The following is a 25,535-nucleotide window of genomic DNA, read 5'->3' as shown; positions in this document are numbered from 1 at the left end:
ATTTTCAGGTTGGGAAACAGGCAACAAGGGGACCCACAAGATCATTGAGTACAACTCTTGGTCCTGTGCAGGACACCCCAAGAATCACATTATGGGCCTGAAAGCATTGTCCAAATGCTTCTTGAACTAATGAAGGCTTGGTACTGTGACCACTTCCCTGGGGATCCTGTTCCAGTGCCCAGCAACCCTCTGGGTGAGAAACCTTTTCTTGATATCTAACACAGACTCCTGACTCAGCTTCATGCTGTTTCCTCAAGTTCCGTCACTGGTCAAAAGAATTAAGAGATAAGTACTTGCTCCTTTTGAGGATGTTGAGGACAGTTATGAGATCTCACCTCAGTCTCCTTTCTTATCAGCTGCTCCTAATAAAGTTTCCCCTCAAGGCCTTTCACCATTCTCATGGCCTTCCTTTGGACACTCTCTAAGAGGTTTATATCTTTCTTATATTGCGGTGATCAAAATGTCACATAATACTCAAGGTGAGGCTGCCCCAGTGCAGAGCAGAGCAGGACAATCCCCTCCCTTACCTGGCTGGTGATGCTGTGCCTGATGCCCCCCAGGACAGGGATGGCCCTCCTGGCTGCCAGGGCACTGCTGACTCGTATCAACTTTCCACTGACCAGGACCCCCAGGTCCCTTTCTGTGGCGATACTCTCCAGCCTCTCATTCCCCAGGCTGTCTGTACATCCAGGATTGCCCCATCCCAGGTGCAGAACCTGGCATTAACCTTTGTTAAACTTCATACAGTTGGTGATTGCCCATCTATCTTAATTTGTCAATGTCCTCTGCAGGGCCTCTTTGCCCTCAAAGGAGTTGACAGCTCCTCCCAATTTGGTGTTGTCAGCAAATTTACTTAATATGTCTTTGAGTCCCACGTCCAAGTCTTTAATGAAGACATTGAAAAGAACTGGGCCAAGGATGGAGCCTTGTGGAACCCCACTAGTGACAGGTTGCCAGCCTGATGTCACCCCATTCACTATAACTCTTTGCACCTGACCTGTGAGCCAGCTGCTCACCCATCATGTCACCTGGTTGTTCAGCTGTGTGCTGGACACTTCAGTGAAGGTCTGCCTGTGTATTTCTTCATTACTATTCCTTATGCTGGTGCAGGTTCACAGCTTGCACCACCTTTTATTAACACGAACACATTTGTTTGGCAGGAAGGGAGCAGATGTGTTTCACCACTGCTGAGGATCCTGTCAGCCACTGGCTTGTCCCCATAGTGCTTGGTGTCCTCTTCCTGCCCTACTGTGGTTTGGTGCAGCCTGGTTCTCCTTGTGGGGACTGCCACCAAATTCCAGCATGACACATCATGGCTGGAATAATTTTCCCTCTTTCTGGTCCAAGATTTCAAAATTGACATTCACTGGTAGCAGACACTGCAATTTAAGGGGTTAAAATGTCAACTTAACCCCTCCAGTTTTTAAAAGCAGTGGCTGAAATTTTCCATGTGAATCCAGTATAAGGAAACAACTAAGATAATTGTACCCTATTTGTCAGAGGTTTAGAGTACCTGGTTTTCTTTGAGCATTTGTCTTCTGACTTTTGATGCATTGAGTAAAACATTTGTGAAGTGAAGGTCTGGGGTGTTTGTCCTCAGTAGTGGCTGCAGGTGATCTGTACTCAGCATCTGAGTAGCGAGGTTGGTCCTCACACAGGGATTTTGCTTTGTGATCTCTGCCTAGCCTGGAGCAAAAGGATTCAACAGCATAGGTTTTCTTTGTGCAGTTTTCCCTTTCAGGTCTTAGGTTACTGCAACTTCTTAAAAAAAATTATACTTCAGTACAAAAATCCAGAACGTTTCTGAAATTACTTCACAGTGGAGCATGCCAGACAGAGAGTTCTGTCTTGGCTGGCTGCTCATCTTTCAGTGAAACTTCATCATCTTTCCTAGCAGTTTCATTCTCAGTGCCAGCTTGGCTTTTTAGATGCAGCTCCTGTCTTTGTGAGAATGATTTTTGGATGGACACCTGTTCCTTTACTAGTGATTTCTTGTGTTCTGACTTATGCACTTTTTTTCTTCTCTCTTCTGCCTTATTGTCTCATCCTATGTCTCTGTCCATCTAGGAGCATGAGAGTCCCCAGATTATTGCTACAGCAGGCTGCATTATGTACAGTAAACCCTTCCAAAAGTGAAACTGTACCCTGAAAGTATTTTTAGTTCCCATTATGTCTTTTGGATTACTGGCTAACCTTTGTTTCATTTATTCATTTGTTTCTGAAGCTGCTAATCACTAATTGCCACTGTAGAGCTATTACCTTTTATTTTTCTCTTGGCTAATACATTCCCTAAAACACCTGTTATCCAGTCACAGTTCCCATTCCACCCTCTTTCTAGCATGCTTGCAGCATCTGGTCTAACAACATGCACCAGCTGGTCAGGTTCCTGTGTTGTGTTGCCCATTCCAGTTGCTTGTCCCAGGCCATTCCGTTGTCCTGGGACTGGTTAAGCATAGTCTTTGCATGAAGTGTCACCTTCCAGATGACATGGGCGTTGTTATCTACAGGAAGGTACTGGGGTGCTTTGAAGTAAGGTGACCTCTCAGGGCTCCTCCCAGCACACTGTTACTGTTCTCATCTCCTCTCTGGCAATACTTTTGTTTCCTTTGTAACCGTTTTTCTGTCATTTTTGTATTAGTTCTGGTGATTTCCCACCACGTGTCCTTTTGTTCCACTTAATGTAACAGAATAGTTCTGAAACAACTCACACCCCCGGCCCCCAGCACTGCAAGACTTATATGTCCTCTTATTTATTTCCTCCATTTTTCTCAAGTTTTCTTCTTTCACCCATTGATCCCCTTCCTAAAAAACAAACAACCTGTGACTTTGCACTTCTCAGTATGTCCAGATTTCTTGTGCCAATTCTGCATCTCCCGCCCTGCTCTATTCCTCTACAGGAGGGTCTTCACCTCGATACCAGCCGCAACTGTTAGCCTTTCCTGCACAGACCTTCGGCCTCTGACAAGTACCCCACCTGTATCACTTTTCCTCAGTTTCCTTCCAGAATATCAACTTCTTACAACTGAAATTAGAGAATCAGCTCTATCATTCTTTTTTGAATGTGTTAATGTTTACCACCATTTTTTTAATGTCTCTAAGATAACTGCTGTTCCTAAATAAATTCTGTTGTCTCCACTTTCATCAGTGGAGAAAATACCTCGCAAAATACACAAATTGCTTCTTGATATTGTGCAACTGTGTGTGACATTCAAACACTGTTGTTCTTGCAGCAAGGAAATGCCTGACCTGTAAGCCCAGCCATGTGCTGAAGTCAATGACGCTGCATTCAGAGCCATCTAAATTGAATCCTGCAAAGCTGATTCTGTTCACATCCAGAGCTGCAGCTGTTCCCAGCAGCGAGGGAGTCACTGCAGATAAAAACACAGGGCTGGAATTCCCCTGCCAGTTACCAAACAACTCTCAGTGGCTGACCTGGTTGCAGTACTGTTGCAGGCTATCCCAGCAGAGAAGTTATCTGACAGGGACTGCGCTCCTCTGGCACAATGGCACACATGGTGATGCCCACGTTTGGAGTAGTTGCAAAGCTACTGCCCCACAGAAGTCTCCAAAGAGCCCCTAAAGGTAATCAAAACAAGCTATGCCAAGTGTCAAAAGGCATTGTGCTACTTTAGTAAAATACATATAAAGGGGTTTTTCTTCTTTTCTACATAAAGATATTGTATTTTACTTCAGGAATTTAGATCTGGTAATTCATCAGGATGAGACAGGGATCCACACCAGGGCAAGAGTCACAGCAGGCAAATCTGCCAGCATGGCCAAGGATGCCCCTTGGTTTTCAGATTGTGAAATATTTCTTTAAAGGGATTTGTACTTTAATTACATCTGTTCAAATAGCATGAGGCAGAACCACGTTTTCAGTGAACTGAGAAGAAATTCTAGTTGATGAGTATCCCTTCACTGCCATGAAACACCTCTTCAGGTGTGCCAGTAGAACTCATTGGGGAGTTGGCTGTGGCTGGCTCCCTAACACATGCTGTGGGGACAGGAACTTCCTGAACTAGTTTAACCACCACAAATGGATGTATTGAACCACAGCCTTGTTTAAAGTGATGCAACATTTTCATGTGGAGTACTACTTAGAGGACTGCTGCTCCTGGTGGAAGTGAAAGTGTGGAGTGCTGAGAGAGCAGCAAGCTCAGCTACTGGAACAAAAAAGGGGCTTGTGAAGTCCTGATACACAGATAAATCAGTGAATTTCATAAGCAGCCGTTTCAGACACAAGAGGCAGATAGCAAGGGATAATTATCACTGTTAAAGAAAGTGAAGGTATTTAGCTGAAGTTTCAGTCTAGAGAGGTAACACATCTTTTTACAGCTTCCTCCAAAGGCACACGGTGCAGCTTTGCTGTCAGGCATAGAGCTCGTACAGAAAACGTGTGTAGCCAACACCGCTTGCGTAAGATTAATTCCACATCATTCTCTCTGGCCAGGGCTTTGGCTTCGTGGTGTCCCCAGTGCTTGATTGCTGTTGCAGAAGAGCAATGGATGCTAAACAGGTACTTCTGGCGCTGCGGAAAGGTTGAAAGGAATTCTGCTAAACGAACTTGAGAGAAGCGACAGGTTCTCCACCTGAAAAGAGTTTGTTTTAAGCACGGGAAAAGCTGCAAAGGAAGTTTCTCAGGCGGGGCTGAAATTAACCAGCACGGAGCTTGTGAAACCGAGCGGAGGCAAAGGTTCGGCGCGGACTGCGGTGACGCCCAGCGGGGACTGGGGGCTGTGGAGAGCGGGGGCACCGTCCCGCTGCTCACAACCCCGACTGCGGCCCGAGTTTTAGCAGGTGAAAGGTTGGACTCGACGATCTCAGAGGTTTTTCCGACCTAATTCATTCTGTGACTCCATGAGTACTGAAGGAGCCCAGGCGCTGTCTCCTCTGACGGCGCTGAGGGCGGCGGGACCCGCCCCGAGCCCCGTCCCCTCCCCTCGCGGCCCGGAAGCGCTCGCGCGCGCGCGCCGGAAGCGCGTCCCCCGCGGCCCGGCCAAGATGGCGGCGGATGCCGCCACCGAGCTGCTGTTCTTGGACACGTTCAAGCACCAGAGCGCGGAGGTAAAACGGGATTCGGGTCCGCCTCGCCTCTCACCTCTCTTCCCGTCCTCTCCCTTCTCCTGGGCTACTGCCGGCGCCCCCTTGCTCGCGCCGGGGCCTCCTGGGAGTGCGGAAGCCCCGCTGGGGCGGGCCCCGGCGGCGGTCGGGCAGGAGCAGCCCCGGGGCAGGTGCCTTCAAGGGGGAGCTGCCGCCTCTTTCCCGCCTCGCCTGACGCGAAGCTTTGCTCGAGCCGCTGTCCTGGCAGCCCGAGGTGCTGCTGGCAGGGGGCGGAGGGTGGTGGGAAAGCAGCGGGGATTTAGAGGTGACGGGGAGTATAGGCAAGCGGAGAACAAAGAAGATAAACGTGCTTCGAGAAGGCGATATAATGGAAGAAGTCGACTAGAGGGCCATACCCTGCTGCTTGTGAAATTTCTGATGCTCTTGTGTAGCTGATAATGAGGAGGGATATTTGTGTGTTTGTGAGGTATTCCCTTCGATTTATTCACTTTACACCAAATGAGTGTTTCAAGCTTTTTTGGCAGTGGCAGATCGTGCAAATATTCCACTTTGAGGCTGTTGGGATCCTGAGCATCTTTGAAACTGCTGGTATTGCAGCAGATTTGTCTGGGGCTGAGCTCGATGAGGAGTTCAGGGAGGAGGAATGGGACTGTTATGGGAAAAGTGATTGTGTACTGTAACATGAGAAAGACGTTTCGAATTCATAGAATAACTGGACTGCGTTCATGGATAGGCATTAGGGAAAGAAAATGGAGTATTTTGAGCTCATGCTACAATGAAATGCAATTGAAAAGTTATTCTGGAGTCTTGTAGCTGTCTGGATCAGCTAGGCCCAAATGTGTTTTTAATTCCAGTATTTAAAACCATGTTAGGTGGGGAGTGCTACCCAGTGCCATTCTCCTGGGTAGAAACAGTAGCCACTCTTATTCCTCTCCAGGGCCCTATGTTCTCTTGTTGAACATTTTAATCTTTTAAAATAATTTCCTGTCACTTTCATTCTTACCAGCGGCACTGTCCAAACCTGAACCTTAAGTATTTTATATGTTTCTTGGAAGCCTTCTTTATGTTACACTAATTCTTTGGCTTTGAGGATTATGAATGTTGCACTGGAACTTACAGTTCTTGGAAAGTACTGCTGTGTTTTTGAATAAAATTATTTATTTGGCTTAGCTGTGCAGTTTAGCTGCTATTGAGTAGTTCTGATGTAGGATATTTTTTAATGTTTTGTAGGAGAAGTGGGTTAAATTCACTTGCCATTTTGGTTATGTTGGTGCATAGCTGTCAGGGCATAATCCAGTATCATTTAAAGAGGAATTTGTCTTTATTTGGGTGGTGCTTCTGGGGATGAAGCTCCCCAGAGCAGCCCTTCTTCCAGAAATCTGAGCCTCCTGCGTGACTCAGATGTTTTGTAGAGGCACAAGTGAACTCCTGCAACCCTCCATGCAGGCTGCACTTGCCCTGTTCCTGCGTCTGTGCTCCCTGTCCTTGCAGGATTCCTTTGGTTCCACCAGCCAGCTTCTAACACATCAGCCACAGGCCAAGCTCTTGTATTGTGTGCTAAAAATGTCCGCATCGGTTTTTTAGAAGACAGTTAACACATGCCCAAAATCATATCTTAAAAGCTGTTTTTCAAACTCCACTTGGTCTGATTCATTGCTTACTAGCTTTCTAAAAATTTTAGTTCTTGCTTTCTGCTGGTTTCATTTGCTTTCTGATTGTAGTGAAAGAGATACATTTCGACTGCAGATCAACTTGTTTTTTAATTTTAATTTTTTAGTTGTGTTAATAGACAGGTCAGTGGCTTGGGTTTTTTTTCCTATCAGTCTGCTAATTCAGCTTGCTAATTGGAAATGTGATTCTGAGTTTCTTTTAAGAAAAGTCTTTATATGCTTACAATTGAACATAAATTTATATATGTCTACTGTTTTATGAGTATATATACAATAAAAATTATGGATAAATGTAGTAAGATCTAATGCAGTGAATTTAGTGAGAGAAGATGTCCAGCATTAATTATTTAGTAGCTGCTACATGGAAAGTCACTGTAAGTTTGATAACTTCCTAGTTTGCTCAAACATCTTTTTGGAGGGTGTAAGAATTCTTTATACTTGATGTTTCTTTGTGATAAACAGAAATGATATTTGCTAAAGGTTTTCAGGTGTTGCAAAAGTGGAAAAATAAACATAATACAGAATTTTTGTACAGATCTAGCAAAACTGACTTACAGTATCATTATAATTTTTAATATTATGTTTGAAATAAAAAAATTGTTGATGTTTAGAATTACACCATACATATTGTTGGGAAAAAACAACCTGTTACTGTTTAAAAGGTTCTTGCAAATAAATGTAGTAAATTAAGTAAATAAACCAGTAATACTTTCTATGAAAAAATAGAGTTAAATATGTGAAAAGGACCGAGATTATATTAAAAACTCTGGTTTTCTGTGTAACAGTGTTTAGCATTTTACAGAATTTAATTTTATTATTAAGACTACAACATGTTCTCTTAGTAGAGGATACATTATGTTGTTTGTGTTTTATTTTTCCTGGACTTTGCTTCCTCTTTGTTTTGTAGCAAAGTACCAATATTGATGTGATTCGTTTTCCATGCGTGGTTTACATAAATGAAGTCCGAGTCATTCCTCCAGGAGTGAGAGCTCACACAAGTTTGCCTGACAACAGGGCTTATGGGTAGGTGAAAGATACCAGGTATCAGATTGAAGAAAACTTTCCTCTTACTTTTTTCTTGAACTTCCATCTCTCAGTAGACCTTCCTACATAAAAATGTAAAATGTATTTGTGTGTTTGCCAAACTTGTAATTATTTTGGGGCATTCCTTAAATAGTATAATTTTGTGGTTTTTTTCTCCTTGGTAGTCCTGCTTACTCTGATAAGGAACTCATCTAATTTTACTTTCATTCTGTTTCTAGAGAGACATCCCCTCATTCATTTCAGCTGGACTTGTTTTTCAACAATGTCAGCAAACCAAGTGCCCCTGTTTTTGATCGGCTGGGAAGGTAAGTTCATCCAAGATTAGTGTGTGACTTCATTATCTACCTTTTCTTCCTGAAAATTTTTATAGTGCAGAGAATATGCAATAGAAAATCCTGTATCTCCCATGACTTTCATGTTTGGTTTGGATTTTGCTAGTTTGTGTTCTTATTCTTTTCCTCTGATCTCTGTGGAAGGACTGAGATTTATGCTTAAAGTAAGAAAAATTGCTGTTATTTTTAAATTTACAGAGCCCATATATATTAATACCAAGAATTCTGTAGAAAGAAGTGATTTTTCTTTCTTGTATATATTTGTTCAGTGTTTTATTGTTGGCTTGTGTGATTAGTATTGCTGTGTTTTATTTCTGTAAACATGCTGTATATTAATGAAAAATGACTTCGTATCTTTCATTTAACAGCCTTGAATATGATGAAAACACTTCAATTATTTTCAGGCCCAATGCAAAGGTAATGCAATGCAATTTAAACCTCTTCTTTCCCTGCATATCTCTCATTTAGGTGTAAATATGGTTTCATGTGGTGTGTTAACATGATGTAAAGTGTTTTTTGTTTCAAACCTTATCCTAAAACCTGTCTGTAGTTTAGATACTCTTTACTTTAGAGTCTTCTTGTGTTTTTGATATTGTCGTTTGTTGGATTTTTATTCATTAATAGGCTGTAGTAGATTAGGGATCTATCTAGTCAATGTATATACTGCAAGGAATTTAATGCTTTTAGAGAAAGGTTATTTGTTACTATGATCGATGTGTTTAATGTTTTCTTGGTTTTCAAAATGTGGGATAAAGAGGTGTTTTAATGTTGTATTTTTCTTTTGGCTTTTATGCAGATACTGATAAAGTGATGCTACAGTAACTGATTTAAAGTTGGTTTTAAGTGCTTTTCTTTTTTTTTTTTTTTTAAACCAACAGGTCAACACAGATGGATTGGTTCTTAGAGGGTGGTACAACTGTCTGACTTTGGCAATATATGGCTCAGTTGACAGGGTAATAACTCATGAGAGAGAGTCACCTCCTCCACCACCCCCTCCGCCTCCACCTCCCCAGCAACAGCCTGGATTGAAAAGGAATCCAAAACATGGTGAGTCTTGGGAGAAAACAGATTTTTTTTCTTTTACAAATCAGTGTTACAGTATCCCATCTGAAAAACAAATCCCCAATTCTTCCACATTTTAGATTACAGTGGCTTTCATTTTTCTTTATTGTGTCTTGAGTTTCATATTTTCTTCTAGATTTATATTGAATGGTTTTAAGTAGGGTCTCATCCAGTGCTTTTATGAGAGTGGTTTATTTCATGTGTTGCTAGTTACTTTGGATGGTAAAAATGCAGTTTAACTTGTGTGAACTCATTACAATGTAGATGATTGGAATATTAAAGTTGTTAGAATAATATTAAAATCATAAGAAAATTTCACAGTTGTAGTTAACTTTGCTTATCTGACTCGTGTAAAATACATTACAGAAGAGTGCTCTGCACTGGTTTTAGAACAGACATGAATAGAATCCATGGTCAAGTGTCTGCTTCAATTTTGGTTTTAGATTTAAAATTAGAACTATTGTTCAATGTATGGCTAGAAGACTACAAAAATTGAATACTGTGTGCAGTAAAAAACAGTTGTAAACCATAAAAACCAATTGAGTAAAATGTGAACTTTTTTTTTAAATCAATTCAAATATTATTGATGGAGTTACAATATGAGTAGCGTCAAAACCAAAATTGGCAATTACTCATGGAAGTTTTAAACAATTATTACATAAAAAAATCAATACTGTTAATAAGCTCGTTTATTGATGTAGTTTTTGTTTACATCAAAAATGACTTTAGAAAGTTGACTCATGTAATGCAGAATATAGATAAAATAAAAGCTGGGTAATGGTGTTCCCCAGTCAAAAGTAGCACCAAAACCCAAAAATTTTCTGCTTTTATTCCTGTGGTTTCATTAAATGCAAGTTTTTATTTTCCCAATAAATATAGTTGATGGAGAGAAAGAAGACCAATTCAATGGCAGTCCTCCAAGACCACAACCCAGGGGACCAAGGACACCTCCAGGCCCTCCTCCTCCTGATGATGATGAGGATGAACCTATGCCAGTGTCAGGTAGTATGAAAAGAGACTGTGTTTTATTTGCTGCACATCACTGCTTAGAGGAGGCAGAATTCTCTGTTGCTGTCCAGTGTGAAGTTTCTTGTCTGCTCTTCTGCTGGACAGATTCAGTTTTAGGAAAGGGATTTGGGAAAAAAAATGTTTTGGGTTTGTTCATTTGCATAATTTTTAAGGATAGTATATTGAGAATATTGGCTGTTAACCAATACACTGTTGAAAATGCTGCTCATGTTTTATATAAGTGTTTTGTTGACTCTGGTATCCATTGTCCTTCTGCATTATTCTGCAGCATCTGCCAAGTTACCCAGTCTCTGTATTGGTTAGCAATGCCAAGAACGCTACATACCCATAGTCTTGCTGAACTCTAAGTGATTGTGTTCAGTCAAATCATGAGAAGATTTTCAAGATGCTTTTTTTTGCATCTCTAGTGTATATGATGCAGAAACCTAAAACATATATGCTGTCATTAAAGACAATAAAATATTTCTATAAATACATAAGCAAAAAAAAAAAAAAGAGGGCTGAGGAGAATCTCTTCTCTTGAATGCAGGGGGATACATGGTGACAAAGGATATGTAAAAGACTGAGGTAGTTAATGACTTCTTTGCCTCAGTCTTTAGTAGGAAAATCAGTTATTCTTCGGGTACCCGGGGCTGGAAGACAGACACAGGGAGCCAAATACACCCTCAGTAATCAAGGAGAGAATGGTCAGGCCAAGTGTATGGGGCCAGATGGGATCTACTCATGCGGCCAGTCCTGTTTAATATCTTTGGATTTCAGAAAAGTGCTCTTATTTCTGAAACTTTGTTTCTGGTTTTAGTGGTTGGGGAAAAAGAAGATGATGTGGACCATAGGGAGGATTACTTTGAGCCGATTTCTCCTGATCGAACGTCCATTCATCAAGAAAGCCAGTATTCTGATGATGGAGAAGTAGAGGAAGATCAACCAGAAGAAGGGGATGATGATGATGATGTGGATGTTGAGGAGGAGGAGGATGAGGATGACGACGACGATGATGATGATGATGATGGTCATACAGTAGAGAGTCTTGCTGATGAGGAAGAAGAGGAGGAGGAGGAAGATGATGAAGATGAAGAAGAGGGTGAAGAGGAGGAAGAAGGTGATGGTAAGTTGTAGAATTTTGAAAAAAAATTGAGGTTTCTGAAATTTTGATGGCAGTATCTTCACAATGAGTATGTGCAGAAGGAACTGATATTTTTCCCTTGGTTATTGCAACATTGCCTTATTTGTGGTCCTGACATCTCTCAAGAGCAGTATCTTGCTGTGGAATATTTATTCCTTTATTGTAAAACTTCTATAAATAGAGGAAAATAGATACAGTTGTATAGGTGAGAATGAACATTCAGTCTTGTTATGTTTTGTTTAAAAATGTAGGGAAACTGTGAAAGATTATTTCTTAAGTAAAAAACAAGTGAAATTGTATATATAATACAGTTAGTGGTCATCTTGTATTAAAGATTCCACCCATGTCTATGCAAATATTTCAGGCTAGAAGTTTTATTGTAGGTGCAATCACAGGAAGAAAATTGGACAGTATAGTTGTAGTAATGTATTCTAGTTAAATTTCTTGCTTTATACATTCTTTTAAATTACTCCATTATTACATAAAAAAACCCTATCAGATGGGGCTTTCACTCATATCTTGAAAGAGAAGGCATTTTGTGTGTTAGTGTGTGATTGTTCTTTAGCTAGTAATATTTGTGTAAAATGAATCACTGCTTTGTATTTGGAAGATATTCTCTGCAGTAATGAACTGGTTTATTCATAACTGATTTGGTAACTTAAAGTGTCTCTTTGTAGGAGATGACGGCTATGAGCAGATTTCAAGTGACGAAGATGTAATTGCTGATCTAGAACGTGAAACATTTAAGTATCCAAGCTTTGATATTGAATATACTCCTGAGGATCTGGCATCTGTGCCTCCTGTGACGTATGAACCTTTTGAAAAGGAGCTTGGACCACTATTATACTTCAGCTGCCCTTACAAGACTGTATTTGAAAATGAAGTTGCTAAAATAAAGGACCAAGACCCAGAAAAAGAAAATTCAGGGGCAGCAGAAGGCTCAGTTAAATTAACTGAACTGTTGGAATTATATCAAGAGGAAAGGGGTGCAAAGTGGGTCACAGCATTGGAAGAAATTCCAAGTTTAATAGTTAAAGAACTGAGCTACCTGCTGGTGAAAGACACAAAGCAAGACTATATTACCCAGCTAGTAGACTGGACCCTGCAAGCTTTAAACCTTCAGGTGGCTCTCAAACAGCCCATTGCTTTGAATGTTCGACAACTCAAAGCTGGGACAAAATTGGTATCTTCGTTAGCAGAATGTGGGACTCAAGGAATAATGGCACTCTTGCAGGCAGGAGTTATTAATGTGTTGTTTGAACTGTTGTTTGCAGATCATGTATCATCATCCCTTAAACTTAATGCTTTTAAAGCTTTGGATAGTGTCATTAGTATAACTGAGGGAATGGAAATGTTCCTAAGAGGTGGCACAGATGTACATGAAAAAAGTGGTTATCAGAAACTCCTGGAACTCATACTGTTAGATCAGACTGTGCGAGTTGTTACAGCTGGTTCTGCAATTCTCCAGAAATGTCACTTCTACGAGATTCTGTCAGACATTAAAAAGGTGGTGGATCAGTTAGCAGAGAACACTCCTCCTCTTCCTAATCACACAGAGCCAGAACAGGACCAGGACTTGGCAGGACTTGAAAGAACCAACCAAGAATATGAAAATGATGTGGAGGCTCCTATGGATATGGATCATCTTCTGGAATCTTCTAATATAAGTGAAGGAGAGATGGAAAAACTTGTTAGTCTTCTTGAAGAGATCTTCCATTTGATGGAAACTGCTCCTCATACAATGATTCAGCCCCCTGTGAAATCTTTCCCAACCATGGCACGCATTACAGGCCCTCCAGAAAGGGATGATCCTTATCCTGTCCTGTTTAGGTACAGCAGTTGCAAATTCAATTTCTAGAGTGTGTTTCCTCCAGCTTGATAGAGATATTTCAGGGTGACTTTGTTGAATAACACATTGCTAGATATTTCACTTAATTCTTTTTTGGAAGATTCTAGATAGTGGATATGAAGTCTGAGAGAGTTTGATAAGTTAATGTGCCTGTTATTTTGTTGGCTTTTGATCAACCTAGAATACACCTAGCCAGAAGTTAACATCCTTATTACTCCTTATTAATCTCCTTATTACTGGTAATGTGCTTGCCCTTCAGTTGATTCATAGATGCTGACCAGTTATGCTAAGTGCTGTCCAGTTTGAAAATGGTTATAAATCTAGAGTGTTTCATTTGTCATCTTGGAGCACAGCTATGCGTATGGATAAAATAGGTCTGGAATTCCTCAGTCTGGATGTCGAGGTGGCAAGATGCAAACTGGCCTCAGATTCATGAAGAGGTCATGCAGTTCTGTCACTGTGCTCACTTTCACAGCACAGGCAGAGGAGCTGAGCCCTGCCTGCCTTCAGCCAGTTAAAACATCTCATGGATTCTTACTCTGTTAGCAAGTTTCTGTCTAGAATGTGTTTCTCTAAATGCTGACAGAATTTTTTGGTGTCAGTGGTGTAGGTCATGGCTGAATATAAGCATCTGTGTGCAATGAGTCTTAAAAAATTGCCTGCTAGATATGCTGTAATGATTGATTTCCTAGCACATTTAAAACATTAAATCTGGCATTGATGATGATTCAGATGCAGCAAATTTAATAAAATATAGTGTCCTGTTTTGTGTGTAGATATGGTTGAGGTTTTTTTATTGTTTGGGTTTTTTTATGGAGATCAGAATTTTAGGACTTATTTCTTGTAAATAATATAGCAATTATGTTTTGTAAGATTTAAATTTTGTGCTACTTTATAATTAGTTATTATTTCTTGTAGTCCACAGTGCAGTAAGTACTGAAGCTAGGAGGTATGTAGTTTTATATGAAGTGTTGACAATTATTTGTAGCACTAGTGATTATTTTCCTGATTTTGGTTTGTTTTGTTTTTTTTTTTCCTTCAGATATCTTCATAGTCACCATTTCTTGGAATGCATTACTTTGCTACTGTCTCTTCCAGTGACAGGTGCACATCCAGGTGTGCTTCAGGCTATCCGAGATATATTGCGTTTCCTGGCACAGTCACAGAAGGGTCTTCTTTTCTTTATTTCTGAGCATGAGGCAACAAACTTGTTGGTTAGAGCACTTTGTCAGTTTTCTGATCCAGATCAAGAGGAAGGTCTGCAGTCAGATGGTGCCAACGAGGATACTTTTGCCCTGTGGCTGCTCCATTCAACACAGACATTACAGTGCATTTCGGAATTGTTCTGCCACTTCCAGCGGTGCACAGCCAGCGAGGAGACTGACCACTCAGATCTGCTGGGAACACTTCACAACCTTTACTTGATCACCTTTAACCCTGTAGGAAGATCTGCTGTGGCTCATGTATTCAGTCTGGAAAAAAATCTCCAAAGTCTTATTACTTTAATGGAGTACTATTCCAAAGAAGCTTTAGGGTAATGTATGCATTTATGTATTTCCTTTAGTTTTTAAATTTTAAAAGTATATATATTTTATAAATAATTCAGTAAATCTAAAATAATTTTCTTTTAGATCCTGATGTTTTTATTTAAAGCCAAAACAACTTGTAAGTAGAAGCATGTAATACAAAATCAGGCCTGACATTTGTAATCAAGTACTTAATACCCCAAATCTGTGTAGGTCATCAACAAAGTTCTTGTGATATATGTGGGGCAAACTTTTGATAATGTGAAAAAATCAGTAAGTAGGCAGTTTTTATTCAAATATATAATGTTGCCTGTGAAACAAGCAAAAGGTTTGACTGGGTATGGAGAGTACTGCACACTACTCTGGGATGGGAATCTCTGAATTCTTCAAGTTCTTGTAGGTGTTAAATACAGTCATTGTTTTCTCTGGACAGGCAGTTGTACTACTTTAGGGAGCAGTGATTTTAAAATGATTTGTGAAAAGATGAAGTTACATAAAAATAAACTGCATGCCACTTGACTGGATCTCATGGTTTATTGATACTGAAATGAATATGAATGTGTATAATGTGGCAGAAAGTGTTCACTTGTCAAAAAATATAGGAGGAAATTGTTTGGGTTTCTTCCACTTATAATTATATGGAGCAATCATTTTTAAAAGTAAAAGTTCTGTAGGTAGATTTTAGGGGTCAAAAAATGAAAATCTAACAGATATCCACTTGTGTTAGCTGAGATCTAAAGAAAATCTTTATTGTTGTTTCAGAGACTCAAAGTCTAAGAAGTCAGTTGCTTATAATTATGCCTGCATCCTTGTTTTGCTGGTGGTACAATCTTCCAGTGATGTCCAAATGCTGGAACAGCACTCAGCACCTCTGCTGAAGCTTTGTAAAGCAGATGAAAATAACACCAAGTTGCAAGGTACAGTATGTGTAATTATCAACTGAATTGTTTGAATGTATAGAATAAATCTTCTTTATGTGAATAATTGGTGCTTCACAGTTGTCTGGCTTGGATAATGAAATTACTTTTCCAATTGCATCTGATTAGTTGAGTCACTGAGATAATGCACATTTTTTTTCTGTTAATGAGAGTTAAATAGGAAATATGTATAGTTGTCTTGGTTTGAAAAGACAGGTGTCTGCTAAGGAAGGCAGGAGCCTCCCCTGAAATGGAAAATGTAAACCCCCTCCCTCTGAATTGTTACAATTTTGAAATTAAGGGGCTCTCAGGCAAATATAGGGGAATAGGAATAACAGGGAAGAAAATTTTAGAAATAATACAATAAACAATGCAGTACTACAAAACAGACAGAGTCAGAATATGACCTGACATGCTGTAGGTCACGGTGTTGGTAGCACTGATTAAATGGTGGCTGCAGTCCTCCTGCAGTGACAGGTGTGGTTCTGTTGGAACAGTGATTCTGTAGAAGGGTGTAGTCTTTCTCTAAAGATCCTGTGGTGGTGTAGATGGACCTGGTCTTCCTCTGGGAATCCAGTGGGAAAGGGCTGCTCCTCTGGGAATCCAGTGGAGAAGGCTGCCCTGGTGTCCCAAAATCTCAGATTATATCCAGGTAGGAATACTTGGCTCCTCCCCCTGGGTGGAGCATCTCACAATGGGATGATGTAATTTTATCAGTCATACAGTGACACTGCATCAGTGGTCCATTAACAGAAGATATTTCCCAGAGGGAGGATTGATTTGTGGAAGAGATAAAGAAAACTGCCCAATTAACAGAATATAACTGCCATACCTCTAATAGATGGCAAATAGATTACACACTTATCTTGCAATCCAGGACAATAGTTAATTTTTTTTTCAAGTAAAATAGCTACCATGAATTTTGAATAATTACAGGAAGTTTGAAATTATTCAAACTGTGTTGATAATAGGAGAGCAAATTTCTGTAGAACTGGACTAACTAGTCAGTGAGCTCAGTCTTATTTTTGTTTGCTACTGCTGTGGTTTAACCCCTACTAGACACTGAGTACCACACCACTGTTGCTCACCCCACCACCCACCCAAAGTGGGATGAGGAGGAGAATCAGGGAAAAACAAGTAAAACTCATGGACTGAGATAAGAAGTTAAATAATTGAAAAAAAGTAACATATAATAATACTAATGATAACAACAGTAATAATTGTAATAAAAAGGAGAGGAGAGATAAAACTCAAGAAAACAAGTGATGCACAGTGCAATTGCCGATCTGCTGATCAATGCCCAGCCCCTCCCCAAGCAGTGATCATCCCCTCAGCCGCTCCCTTCCAGGCAGCTCTCCCAGTTTTCTTACTGAACATGACATCCCATGGTACAGTATATCCCTTTGGACAGTTTGGGTCTGTTCTCCTGGCTGTGCTCCCTCCCAGCTTCTTGTGCAGCTCCTCATTCGCAGAGCATGAGACACTGGAAAGTCCTTGATTTAGGGTAAGCACTGCTTAGCAACAACCTCAGCATCAGTGTGTTATCAATGTTATTCTCATGCTAAATCCAAAACACATCACTGAACAGCAACTAGGAGGAAAACAAGCTCTATCCCATCTGGAACCAGGACAGTGATGTAGTCTGACAGAATCTTTACTACTAAATAATCCTGGGACTGTTCTAAGGCATCTAGGCCAGCTGACATGGAATAGTCCATATTACCCTGTTACTACATCTTTTGATATCCAAGCTGTGTCTTGGTGTCTTCCCAGCTTGTGTTGACTTACAGATCAGGCCTTGGACACTCAGAAAAATCCTGCTGGAGACTATTCTGACACCTGAACAATGAAACTCTTGATGTCTAAAGTTGTGCTCTGCACTGGTTAACCGACTCACGTAGACAATAATTTCTTCCAAAGCTTAAATGCACTGAAAGAAATCAGAATTCTTCAAAGTTTTAGTTTAAATCTCTCCTCTGTCATGCTCTTATTTTTGCTCCTCACCTGATCATCAGACCGCTTTATGAGAAGCAGGGCTAGTTTATTAAACCAAATTGTGAAATCAGTCTGAGTCATCAATTCATATCTACTTGATCTTCATGTTCTTTTAAATATTTTTAGGAACAATGTGTTTTAAATCTTTAAATCTCTTATCCCAGGAACCTGGGACTTTCAGGTTATTCTAGACTAAGAGAGAGACTGATAATCTGTAAGGATTTGTAGCATGAGTGGAGTGCAGGGCAGAGATTGGCTCTATTTGGGTACTTAATAGAAGTTTTGTACTTAGTTTGTAGTAACCTATTCTGTACATTAAGGGGAATGTGTTTTGGTTCTTTTCTTTAGCTGACAGTGCCCCTTAGTGTCTTTTGTAAAAAATTATTTGATTACAGGTAATGCAGATAATGAGATGAAAATTACCTTCAGGTTGACTTGAGCCAAATTTTGTCAGTGTGCATAATATATATTGCCTGTCCCCAAGTTCTATTTTTATTGATGCTTTTCAGTTGGCTACAGCTGCCCTATGTTCCCCACAAATTTCACACTTGTCTTTAGTGCCTATTTTGTAAGTACATTTTGATTGAAAAAGGTTTTATGATCATAAATTCACTGACTTAAGTATTTTTTTTTTTTCACAGAGCTCAGCAAGTGGCTTGAACCTTTGAAAAATCTTAGATTTGAAATAAACTGTATTCCAAATCTTATTGAATATATCAAGCAGGTCAGTAAAATATAGGTAGATACTATCTTTTATTTATGTTGTATAAGCTTAGACCTTTTGTAGTCTGATATTTTGTCTTAGATATGCACTAACATATTTTAAAATACATACTGTTATCCAAAAGAGATGTTTCTATTAATGCTTATGATCTAGGCTGGGTCTTGTATTGTTATATTTATAGAAACAAAATCTAAGGTAAATATATGATACAAAGATCTAATTATTTAAATCTTTTAGCTTCCTGTAAATCACACTTCATATGTTGATGCTTTTTTTTTTGTTTCTGCCTTATGACTACTTACCAAAAGGTGAAATAATTAAACTTAAATTTTGTGACATACTTACATTAACTAAATACAGAATTTGAATACTAATCAAGCAATATACTCAAGAAGTCCTTCCTTGTAATACGGGCTCATTCCTTTTTTCTTTTTCTTTTCCCCTAAAAGAATATTGACAGTTTGATGACTCCGGATGGAGTTGGTCTTCCTACTGCACTTCGTGTTCTTTGTCATATTGCGTGTCCACCACCTCTGGTAGAAGGTATGGCTCATGTATTTGTACAGGTTAAAGTACAAATCTTAGTTTTCTGAGTCTTCTACTTAAATCTGGCTAAAGTGTAACTGTGACTGCCCAGGAGAAATTAGAAATACAGAAATGTTATTTATTTTCTGTACAGGTCAACAGAAAGACCTTAAATGGAATCTTGCAGTTATTCAGCTCTTCTCTTCCGAGGGAATGGACACCTTCATCCGGGTGTTGCAGAAGCTGAACAGCATCCTTATTCAGCCTTGGCGACTCCATGTCAACATGGGCACCACGCTGCACAGAGTTACTACTATTTCTATGGCCCGCTGTACACTCACTCTCCTTAAAACAATGCTGACAGAACTCCTGAGAGGTGGATCCTTTGAATTCAAGGACATGCGTGTTCCTGCAGCACTTGTTTCTTTACACATGCTCCTCTGCTCTATTCCTCTCTCAGGCCGCTTAGATAGTGATGAGCAAAAAATCCAGAATGACATTGTTGATGTCTTACTGACTTTTACTCAAGGTGTTAATGAAAAACTTACCATTTCTGAGGAAACTTTGGCGAACAATACTTGGTCTTTAATGCTGAAGGAAGTTCTCTCATCAATTTTGAGAATTCCTGAAGGCTTTTTCTCTGGACTTATACTGCTTTCAGAGTTGTTGCCTCTTCCACTGCCCATGCAGACTACTCAGGTATAACTGAGATGTATTTAGTTTTTAAAGAATTTTTATTGTTTATATATAACCTTTTTTCCATTTTTGTAGTGATAGAAAGAACAGATACGTGAAAGGATGAACTAAAGTTGTTGTAAAGCATTTGTGCTCATGCAGATTCTTTGTAGATAAGTATTTTTCAGCAGAAGCAAAATTGGTATTATTTGGAGCATTTTTCTTAAGCTAGCAGTCATATGTTGTTCTTTTGTCCCTTGTAAGATTGTCTAGACTCCTGTTCTGTTACTTAAATGATTATCTCTGAATCTTTTAATTTTAACTCTGAATGCTGAACTTGGTATATTAAGGCTCTTCTTTCTTTTGTCATGGATCTTGAATTTGTGATCTTTAATAAGTAGGCATAAAAGGTGTGTGACAATCTATGCTCCTGAAGGAATACCTAATTTGCTGGCTCATGCCCTGTCATTTGGTGACCATAAAAATGGCATTCCATATTTTTTATGAGGACAGTAGTCACACTTTGTTTATAATTCAGGTTTTATCATAAAAATTGACAGGAAGAATCCTCCTGCCCTTCTGTTCCTGCAGGTAATTGAAGCCCACGATATTGCAGTGGCACTCAACACCAGGAAGCTGTGGAGTATGCACCTCCATGTGCAGGCCAAGTTGATACAAGAGATCGTTAGATCTTTCTCTGGCTCATCCTGCCAGCCCATTCAGCATATGTTGAGGCGGATTTGTGTTCAGTTGTGTGACTTGGCTTCACCTACTGCTCTTCTCATCATGAGGACGGTATTGGATCTAATTGTAGAAGACCTGCAAAGGTATTTTTTGTTTTCTCTTACAAAGATTTTGTTAATGAACTGTTAAATTCACCTTGCTTCTGCACAGTAGATTTAGCAGGAGGAACATACTTTTGGAAATATTATTATTTCCAAATACTTTTGGAAACATTATGGGCTGAATGATTTCTCATTCCAGTGCTATATGCTGTGTCCTGATAATGCTTAAGGTTACCAGAGAACCAGCTCATACCTCTAAGTTTTGATGTAGACAGTTTCATGTTGTATGTTTATGGTAAGTATTTTAGAAAGATTTTCTTCAGGTTGGCCTTGCAAAGCCTCATCTCGCCTATAAAGTGCTTTTAAGGACCAGTATGAGAAGAGTAGGCCAGTAAAGTTTGCTGTACTGGCCAGTAAAGTTTGCTGTACTGGGAATGAGAAGAGTAGGCCAGTAAAGTTTGCTGTACTGGGATTACATGTGTATAGATGTTTGTAAACTAGTGGAAGTTGAATGATACAGGTTCAGAGGGTTGTGAAACTGAGTGCTCTTTCTTTAAAACATAATTATCCACTTAGATACTGTTTACATAACAGCATATTTATCTTATACAATTAGATGCCCTACAGTATATTACATGCACAGTAGATTAATTAATGATGTGACCAGAAGTTCTTTAGTGAAAGTTGAGCAGTTGTCAAAAAGTAAATGGAATTGTAAGTTTAAATATGCAAACTTGGTGGATTTTTTTCTAAAATGCAGAATTATATGACTCCTGTGATGGTTGTTTTTATAGTTTCTTAGATCACTTTAAACCAGTTTTTTCACAATGCACTGATAACCTTTCAGCAACACAGAAGATAAAGAGAAGCAGTACACTGGACAGACCACTCGACTGCTTGCTTTATTGGATGCCCTGGCTTCACATAAAGCTTGTAAATTGGCTATTTTGCATCTTATCAATGGAACTACTAAAGGAGATGAAAAGTACGGAGAGGTTTTCCAGGAGCTCTTAGCTTTGATGCGATCAGCTGGGGACAATGTCACTCATCAACAGTGTGCTGAATATGTAACTTCCCTTTTGCAGTCCCTCTGTGATCAGGTATTTGCTATATTTAATGTATGTGTGTTGATTATTGATGCTGCCTTCTTGTTCTTGAACGTAAATACTTTCCATTTTATGACATGTCTTCTGCATTATGTGTTCTGGTAGCTCATTAGAGACAAACTGGATGGCACAAAGATTTCCTGTCCATCAGCTGAGAGAGGGATACCATTTCTCCATGTGGGCTACTGACAAAACTTGAGTTGTCACTGTTCACGTCTTACTTAGTTAAATAAATATGTATCTCTTAGTGATCTAACTGAAACCTCTTGAAAATGTATTCCAAATATAAAGATATGTATGCTATTCTGGTACTGTAAAACTCCTCCATTAAAAAAAAGCAGAAGTTACTAGAGCAAGGTAAGAAATGCTAGTTGACAGTTGATTCGTAGATTGGCCCTGTAGTTTCTCATTAATGTGTGCACAGATTTGCATGCCATTATTTGTCTCACTAGTGCATGCATTTATTTGATCTAGTGCTTACCCAGTTACACAAAAGACATTTGGATGTTGTTGGTCAGTAGAGATAATCAGCCATTTCCATATAAACAAGATCTCTCTCTCCATACAGACACATTGGGAAAATCAATCTTGTTTTATTTTATGTAAAATATGGAGTGACAGAAGGTCACCACTTCATATGTGGTGTCTGCAGCCTCTTAATTTTCACAGACCCACAGAATCAAGGAATATCTCAAATTGGAGGGGACCCATAAGGATCATCAAGTCCAACTTCCTGCCCTTCACATGACTAAACCATGACTATGAGTGTTATCCAGACACTCTGAACTCTGACAGGCTTGGTGCCTAATCACTTCCTTGGTGCCCAATCACTAACCCTATTCCAGGGACTGACCAACCTCTCAGTGAAGAACCTTTTCCTCATGTCCAGCCTGAACGTGCCTTGGTGCAGCTTCATTCCATTTCCCTGTGTCCTGTTGCTGGTGACCAGTGGGAGGAGAGCACCTGCCCCTCTGCTGCTCCCCTTAAGGCACTTATAGACTGTTGTGAGGTCACCCCTCAGCCTTCTCTTCTCCAGGCTGAACCAGCCAAAGAACTTCAGCCTCTTTGACCAGTGTTTTGAGATTGACTACCTAGGTAGTCACTCTGTATGTTCTCCAATGACTATTTGGCTGTTATTTTAGCTCCACTATGATATTTCAGAAGTTGAAGCTTTTATGTTTTAGAAATAAATAATGGTTTGTAACCCTTAACAGGACTGAACAAAAAGGATACTCTAGATTACTATTTTGCTGGTCAGTAATAACTGAAATATTGGAATAAGATAATAAAGGGATAGTGAAAGAATCCAGTGCTTCTGACTTCATGTATGGTTTATATTTACTGCAGGCATACAGAATGAATTTTTACTATATGTGTAATAATAATTCTTTTAGGATATTGCACTTATTTTACCAAGTTCATCAGAAGGCTCTGTGTCTGAATTAGAGCAGCTTTCCAACTCCTTACCAAGCAAAGAGCTGATGCCCTTAATTTGTGACTGTCTGATGGAAACTTTAACGAATTCTGAGAGCAGTTACAGTTGTCTGCTGACATGCATCCGAACAATGATGTTCCTTACAGAGCATGACTATGGCTTCTACCACTTGAAGAGGTATGGTATTTTATGATACCACTGACAGCTTAAAATTGTTTAAAAACTGTAGTGTGAAATAATTTTCTACATGTTTAGTAGAGAATGTTGAGGATAAGGCATCTAAGCTTTTGTTTCTCTTGGGGGCTTCAGTGTTTTACTCAGTATTTTGGTCTTTCTTCACTCTCTGAATAATTTCTGCAGTATGCATACAGGAGCACTTAGTTTCAAAAAGGAGACAAAAGCATTGGAAACAGGTTTGTACACTCTGTTTCCCCACTCCAAGGTTGGAGGATTAGAATGAGATACAGTGGTCTTGTTCTTTCCCTTTTGAGACACTCAAAGGGCTCTCATCTGGAACATTGGAGAACTGCCTGTAATTCCTCTATTTTTAGGAAATTCAGTTTGCACTTCCCTGAGTCTTCTGACCTCCAGACAGTTAAGGCTTTAGAAATGAGTTGTTTTTTTCCAAACTATTTTTGTTCACTCACTTTGAACAGAATATGTGTGTATTGGACAATATTGGGTTGTTTTGACATTCGATTCTTTGTCCTATATTTAGACCTGTTTCTGTTTGCTGAAGTTGAAGTGCAGAGGCAAAAAGATGAGGTTTGCAGAGAGAAAAAGGAGCATTGTCAATATAAAGTTGTTCAAAGCACTTGAAGTTGTGCTGTTGAATGCAAGAAGCCATACAACCACCAGTGAAAAAGTAGCAAGTTACAGATGCTGTTCTTGCTGTGATCCCATGTGTCCAGCTGTCAGCTTCAGTGCACAGCCTTGCTATTTCTGTTCGTGTTTCCTTTACAGTTTGTTTTCTGCAGTTAGGCATCATGGGATGGAGTGAAATTGTAGCTGCAGGCATGATCCTGCTTCATACATATGGTCCTTGTGCAAGCACATATTTCTGTACTTCAGTCCCTTTTCCACCAAAGATGAAATTGTAATTTCTTGAATGTTTTGGAGGTAGTATATATAGCTGTATATGTGCACTCTGAAATATCTACAGACAGTACTGGTGAAAACAGGAGTCTAGTACAGAGAAAATAATGAAGCTCCAGCTTTGTAATCAAGGTTGAACTTGATAATTGTAAAATTTGCCAGGTTTATTTTGCATATATGCCATTTTCTTATAACCAGTTATGGTGGAATGGTTACAATTTATGTACTAATAAAGTATTTTCTCTCTTTTTATTTTTAAAACAGCTCTCTAAGAAAACACAGCAATGCTCTGTACACTGTATTAAAGCGAGTAATAACTAGTTTCAGCAAAGACACAGGTGAACTGGCCTCTTCATTTTTGGATTTTATGCGACAGATTCTAAACTCTGATACACTGGTAAGTGAATATGTATTGAATGCTTAAATTCAGCTGTATTTCTCTGAAATCTGCAGTGTGAGACATGTTCAGGAGCAATTATTTCAGAAAGCAGTTGATTTTGCAGATTGCTGGGTAAGGCTTTTCCGTCAGTAATGTTAGTACCATCTTTAGTTTTTAATGAAATCTGTGAAAGCTGGGCAAGGATGTATGTTTAGTAAGAGGGTTTTTCAGTAGGAAGAAAGGCATATGGGTTCATACTGATTTCCTAAGTGAATAGTATGCTGTGGTGTCCCAGTTTTAGATTCACAGCATCCTGTTAGAGAGCTGCTGTATTGATGTGTACTTTAGAAAGGACTATAAAATATTTGTTAATTCTGTGATACGGACCTCATCTTGTATAGGAAAGGGTTGCATTTGTCTTGATGCAGTATATAAACTTGCTTGTTGAAGTGTACTTTGTTAAAATAATTTACATCATATGTTTTTAAATCAAGAGAACTCATTTTGCTAGATTTGCTCTAATGTGTGTTTGAATTCAAAGGGGTTTGCAGTCCAGAAGTACTGAACATTTATGAGTACTTACTCCTCAACTGTCAAATATTTTAGGGGTGTGGAGATGATGGAAGCCTTATGGAAACAGATGGATCCCATTCAGGCAGAACGCTGGGTCTTACCACTGCAGAGTTAAAACATCTACTGCAGAACAAAGAAGAAACCCCAGAAAGCCTGCTTCTTGATCTGGAGAAGCATGTTATGGTAAAAGAATTCAAATAATCAAGTGGATGTTGCAGTTTTCCAGTAGCACATGCTATGAGCCCAGGCAGTTAACGGTGTCATGGAAGGCAGCACATGCCTACAAGCAAAGGGTGTAGGGTAGTGGTGAAGGAGATTGTTAATGTAATAAACAACAGGAGCCTCAGCTTAGCAGTGGCTCAGTGTTACTGGTGACTGGTAAGTGGAATTAATACTGGAGACTGGATATTGTTGGATGTTTTCATCAGAGGCCTGAACAATGGATACCTTTTCAGTGAATTTGTGGATACCAGTAGGATGGGGGAGTGACTAATCTGACATACAGCAAAGCCTCAATCCAGAGAGACCTCAATAAATGCCTTAGGATTGATTTAGCAGAAAGTTTGTGTGGTTCATTAGGAAAAATGCCAAGGTCTGCAGTGAAAGCAGGATAATCCCATCCCTTGTTGC

At 39.5% G+C, this 25,535-nt stretch overlaps 1 protein-coding gene across 1 annotated transcript in view; it reads left to right on the top strand.

The window, feature by feature from the left end:
- Positions 1–800: 800 nt before the first annotated feature.
- VIRMA (vir like m6A methyltransferase associated) overlaps positions 801–25,535 on the top strand; it is a 32,291-nt gene continuing 7,556 nt past the window's right edge. The window contains exons 1-18 of the mRNA XM_053940977.1: positions 801–5,064; positions 7,639–7,754; positions 7,994–8,080; positions 8,476–8,524; positions 8,986–9,154; positions 10,049–10,171; positions 10,998–11,303; positions 11,999–13,151; positions 14,213–14,704; positions 15,459–15,613; positions 18,250–18,332; positions 18,782–18,875; positions 19,012–19,556; positions 20,124–20,359; positions 21,165–21,417; positions 22,818–23,035; positions 24,218–24,350; positions 24,939–25,088. Of these exons, the coding sequence (XP_053796952.1) occupies positions 4,858–5,064; positions 7,639–7,754; positions 7,994–8,080; positions 8,476–8,524; positions 8,986–9,154; positions 10,049–10,171; positions 10,998–11,303; positions 11,999–13,151; positions 14,213–14,704; positions 15,459–15,613; positions 18,250–18,332; positions 18,782–18,875; positions 19,012–19,556; positions 20,124–20,359; positions 21,165–21,417; positions 22,818–23,035; positions 24,218–24,350; positions 24,939–25,088 (4,569 nt within the window). The 5' untranslated portion in view covers positions 801–4,857. The remainder of the gene's footprint in view (positions 5,065–7,638; positions 7,755–7,993; positions 8,081–8,475; positions 8,525–8,985; positions 9,155–10,048; positions 10,172–10,997; positions 11,304–11,998; positions 13,152–14,212; positions 14,705–15,458; positions 15,614–18,249; positions 18,333–18,781; positions 18,876–19,011; positions 19,557–20,123; positions 20,360–21,164; positions 21,418–22,817; positions 23,036–24,217; positions 24,351–24,938; positions 25,089–25,535) is intronic.

The sequence above is a fragment of the Vidua chalybeata genome, chromosome 1 (assembly GCF_026979565.1).
Source record: "Vidua chalybeata isolate OUT-0048 chromosome 1, bVidCha1 merged haplotype, whole genome shotgun sequence".
Taxonomy (NCBI): Eukaryota; Metazoa; Chordata; class Aves; order Passeriformes; family Viduidae; genus Vidua; species Vidua chalybeata.
Note: the sequence above shows the minus strand (reverse complement) of the source record. Positions and strands in the feature narration are given on the sequence as shown.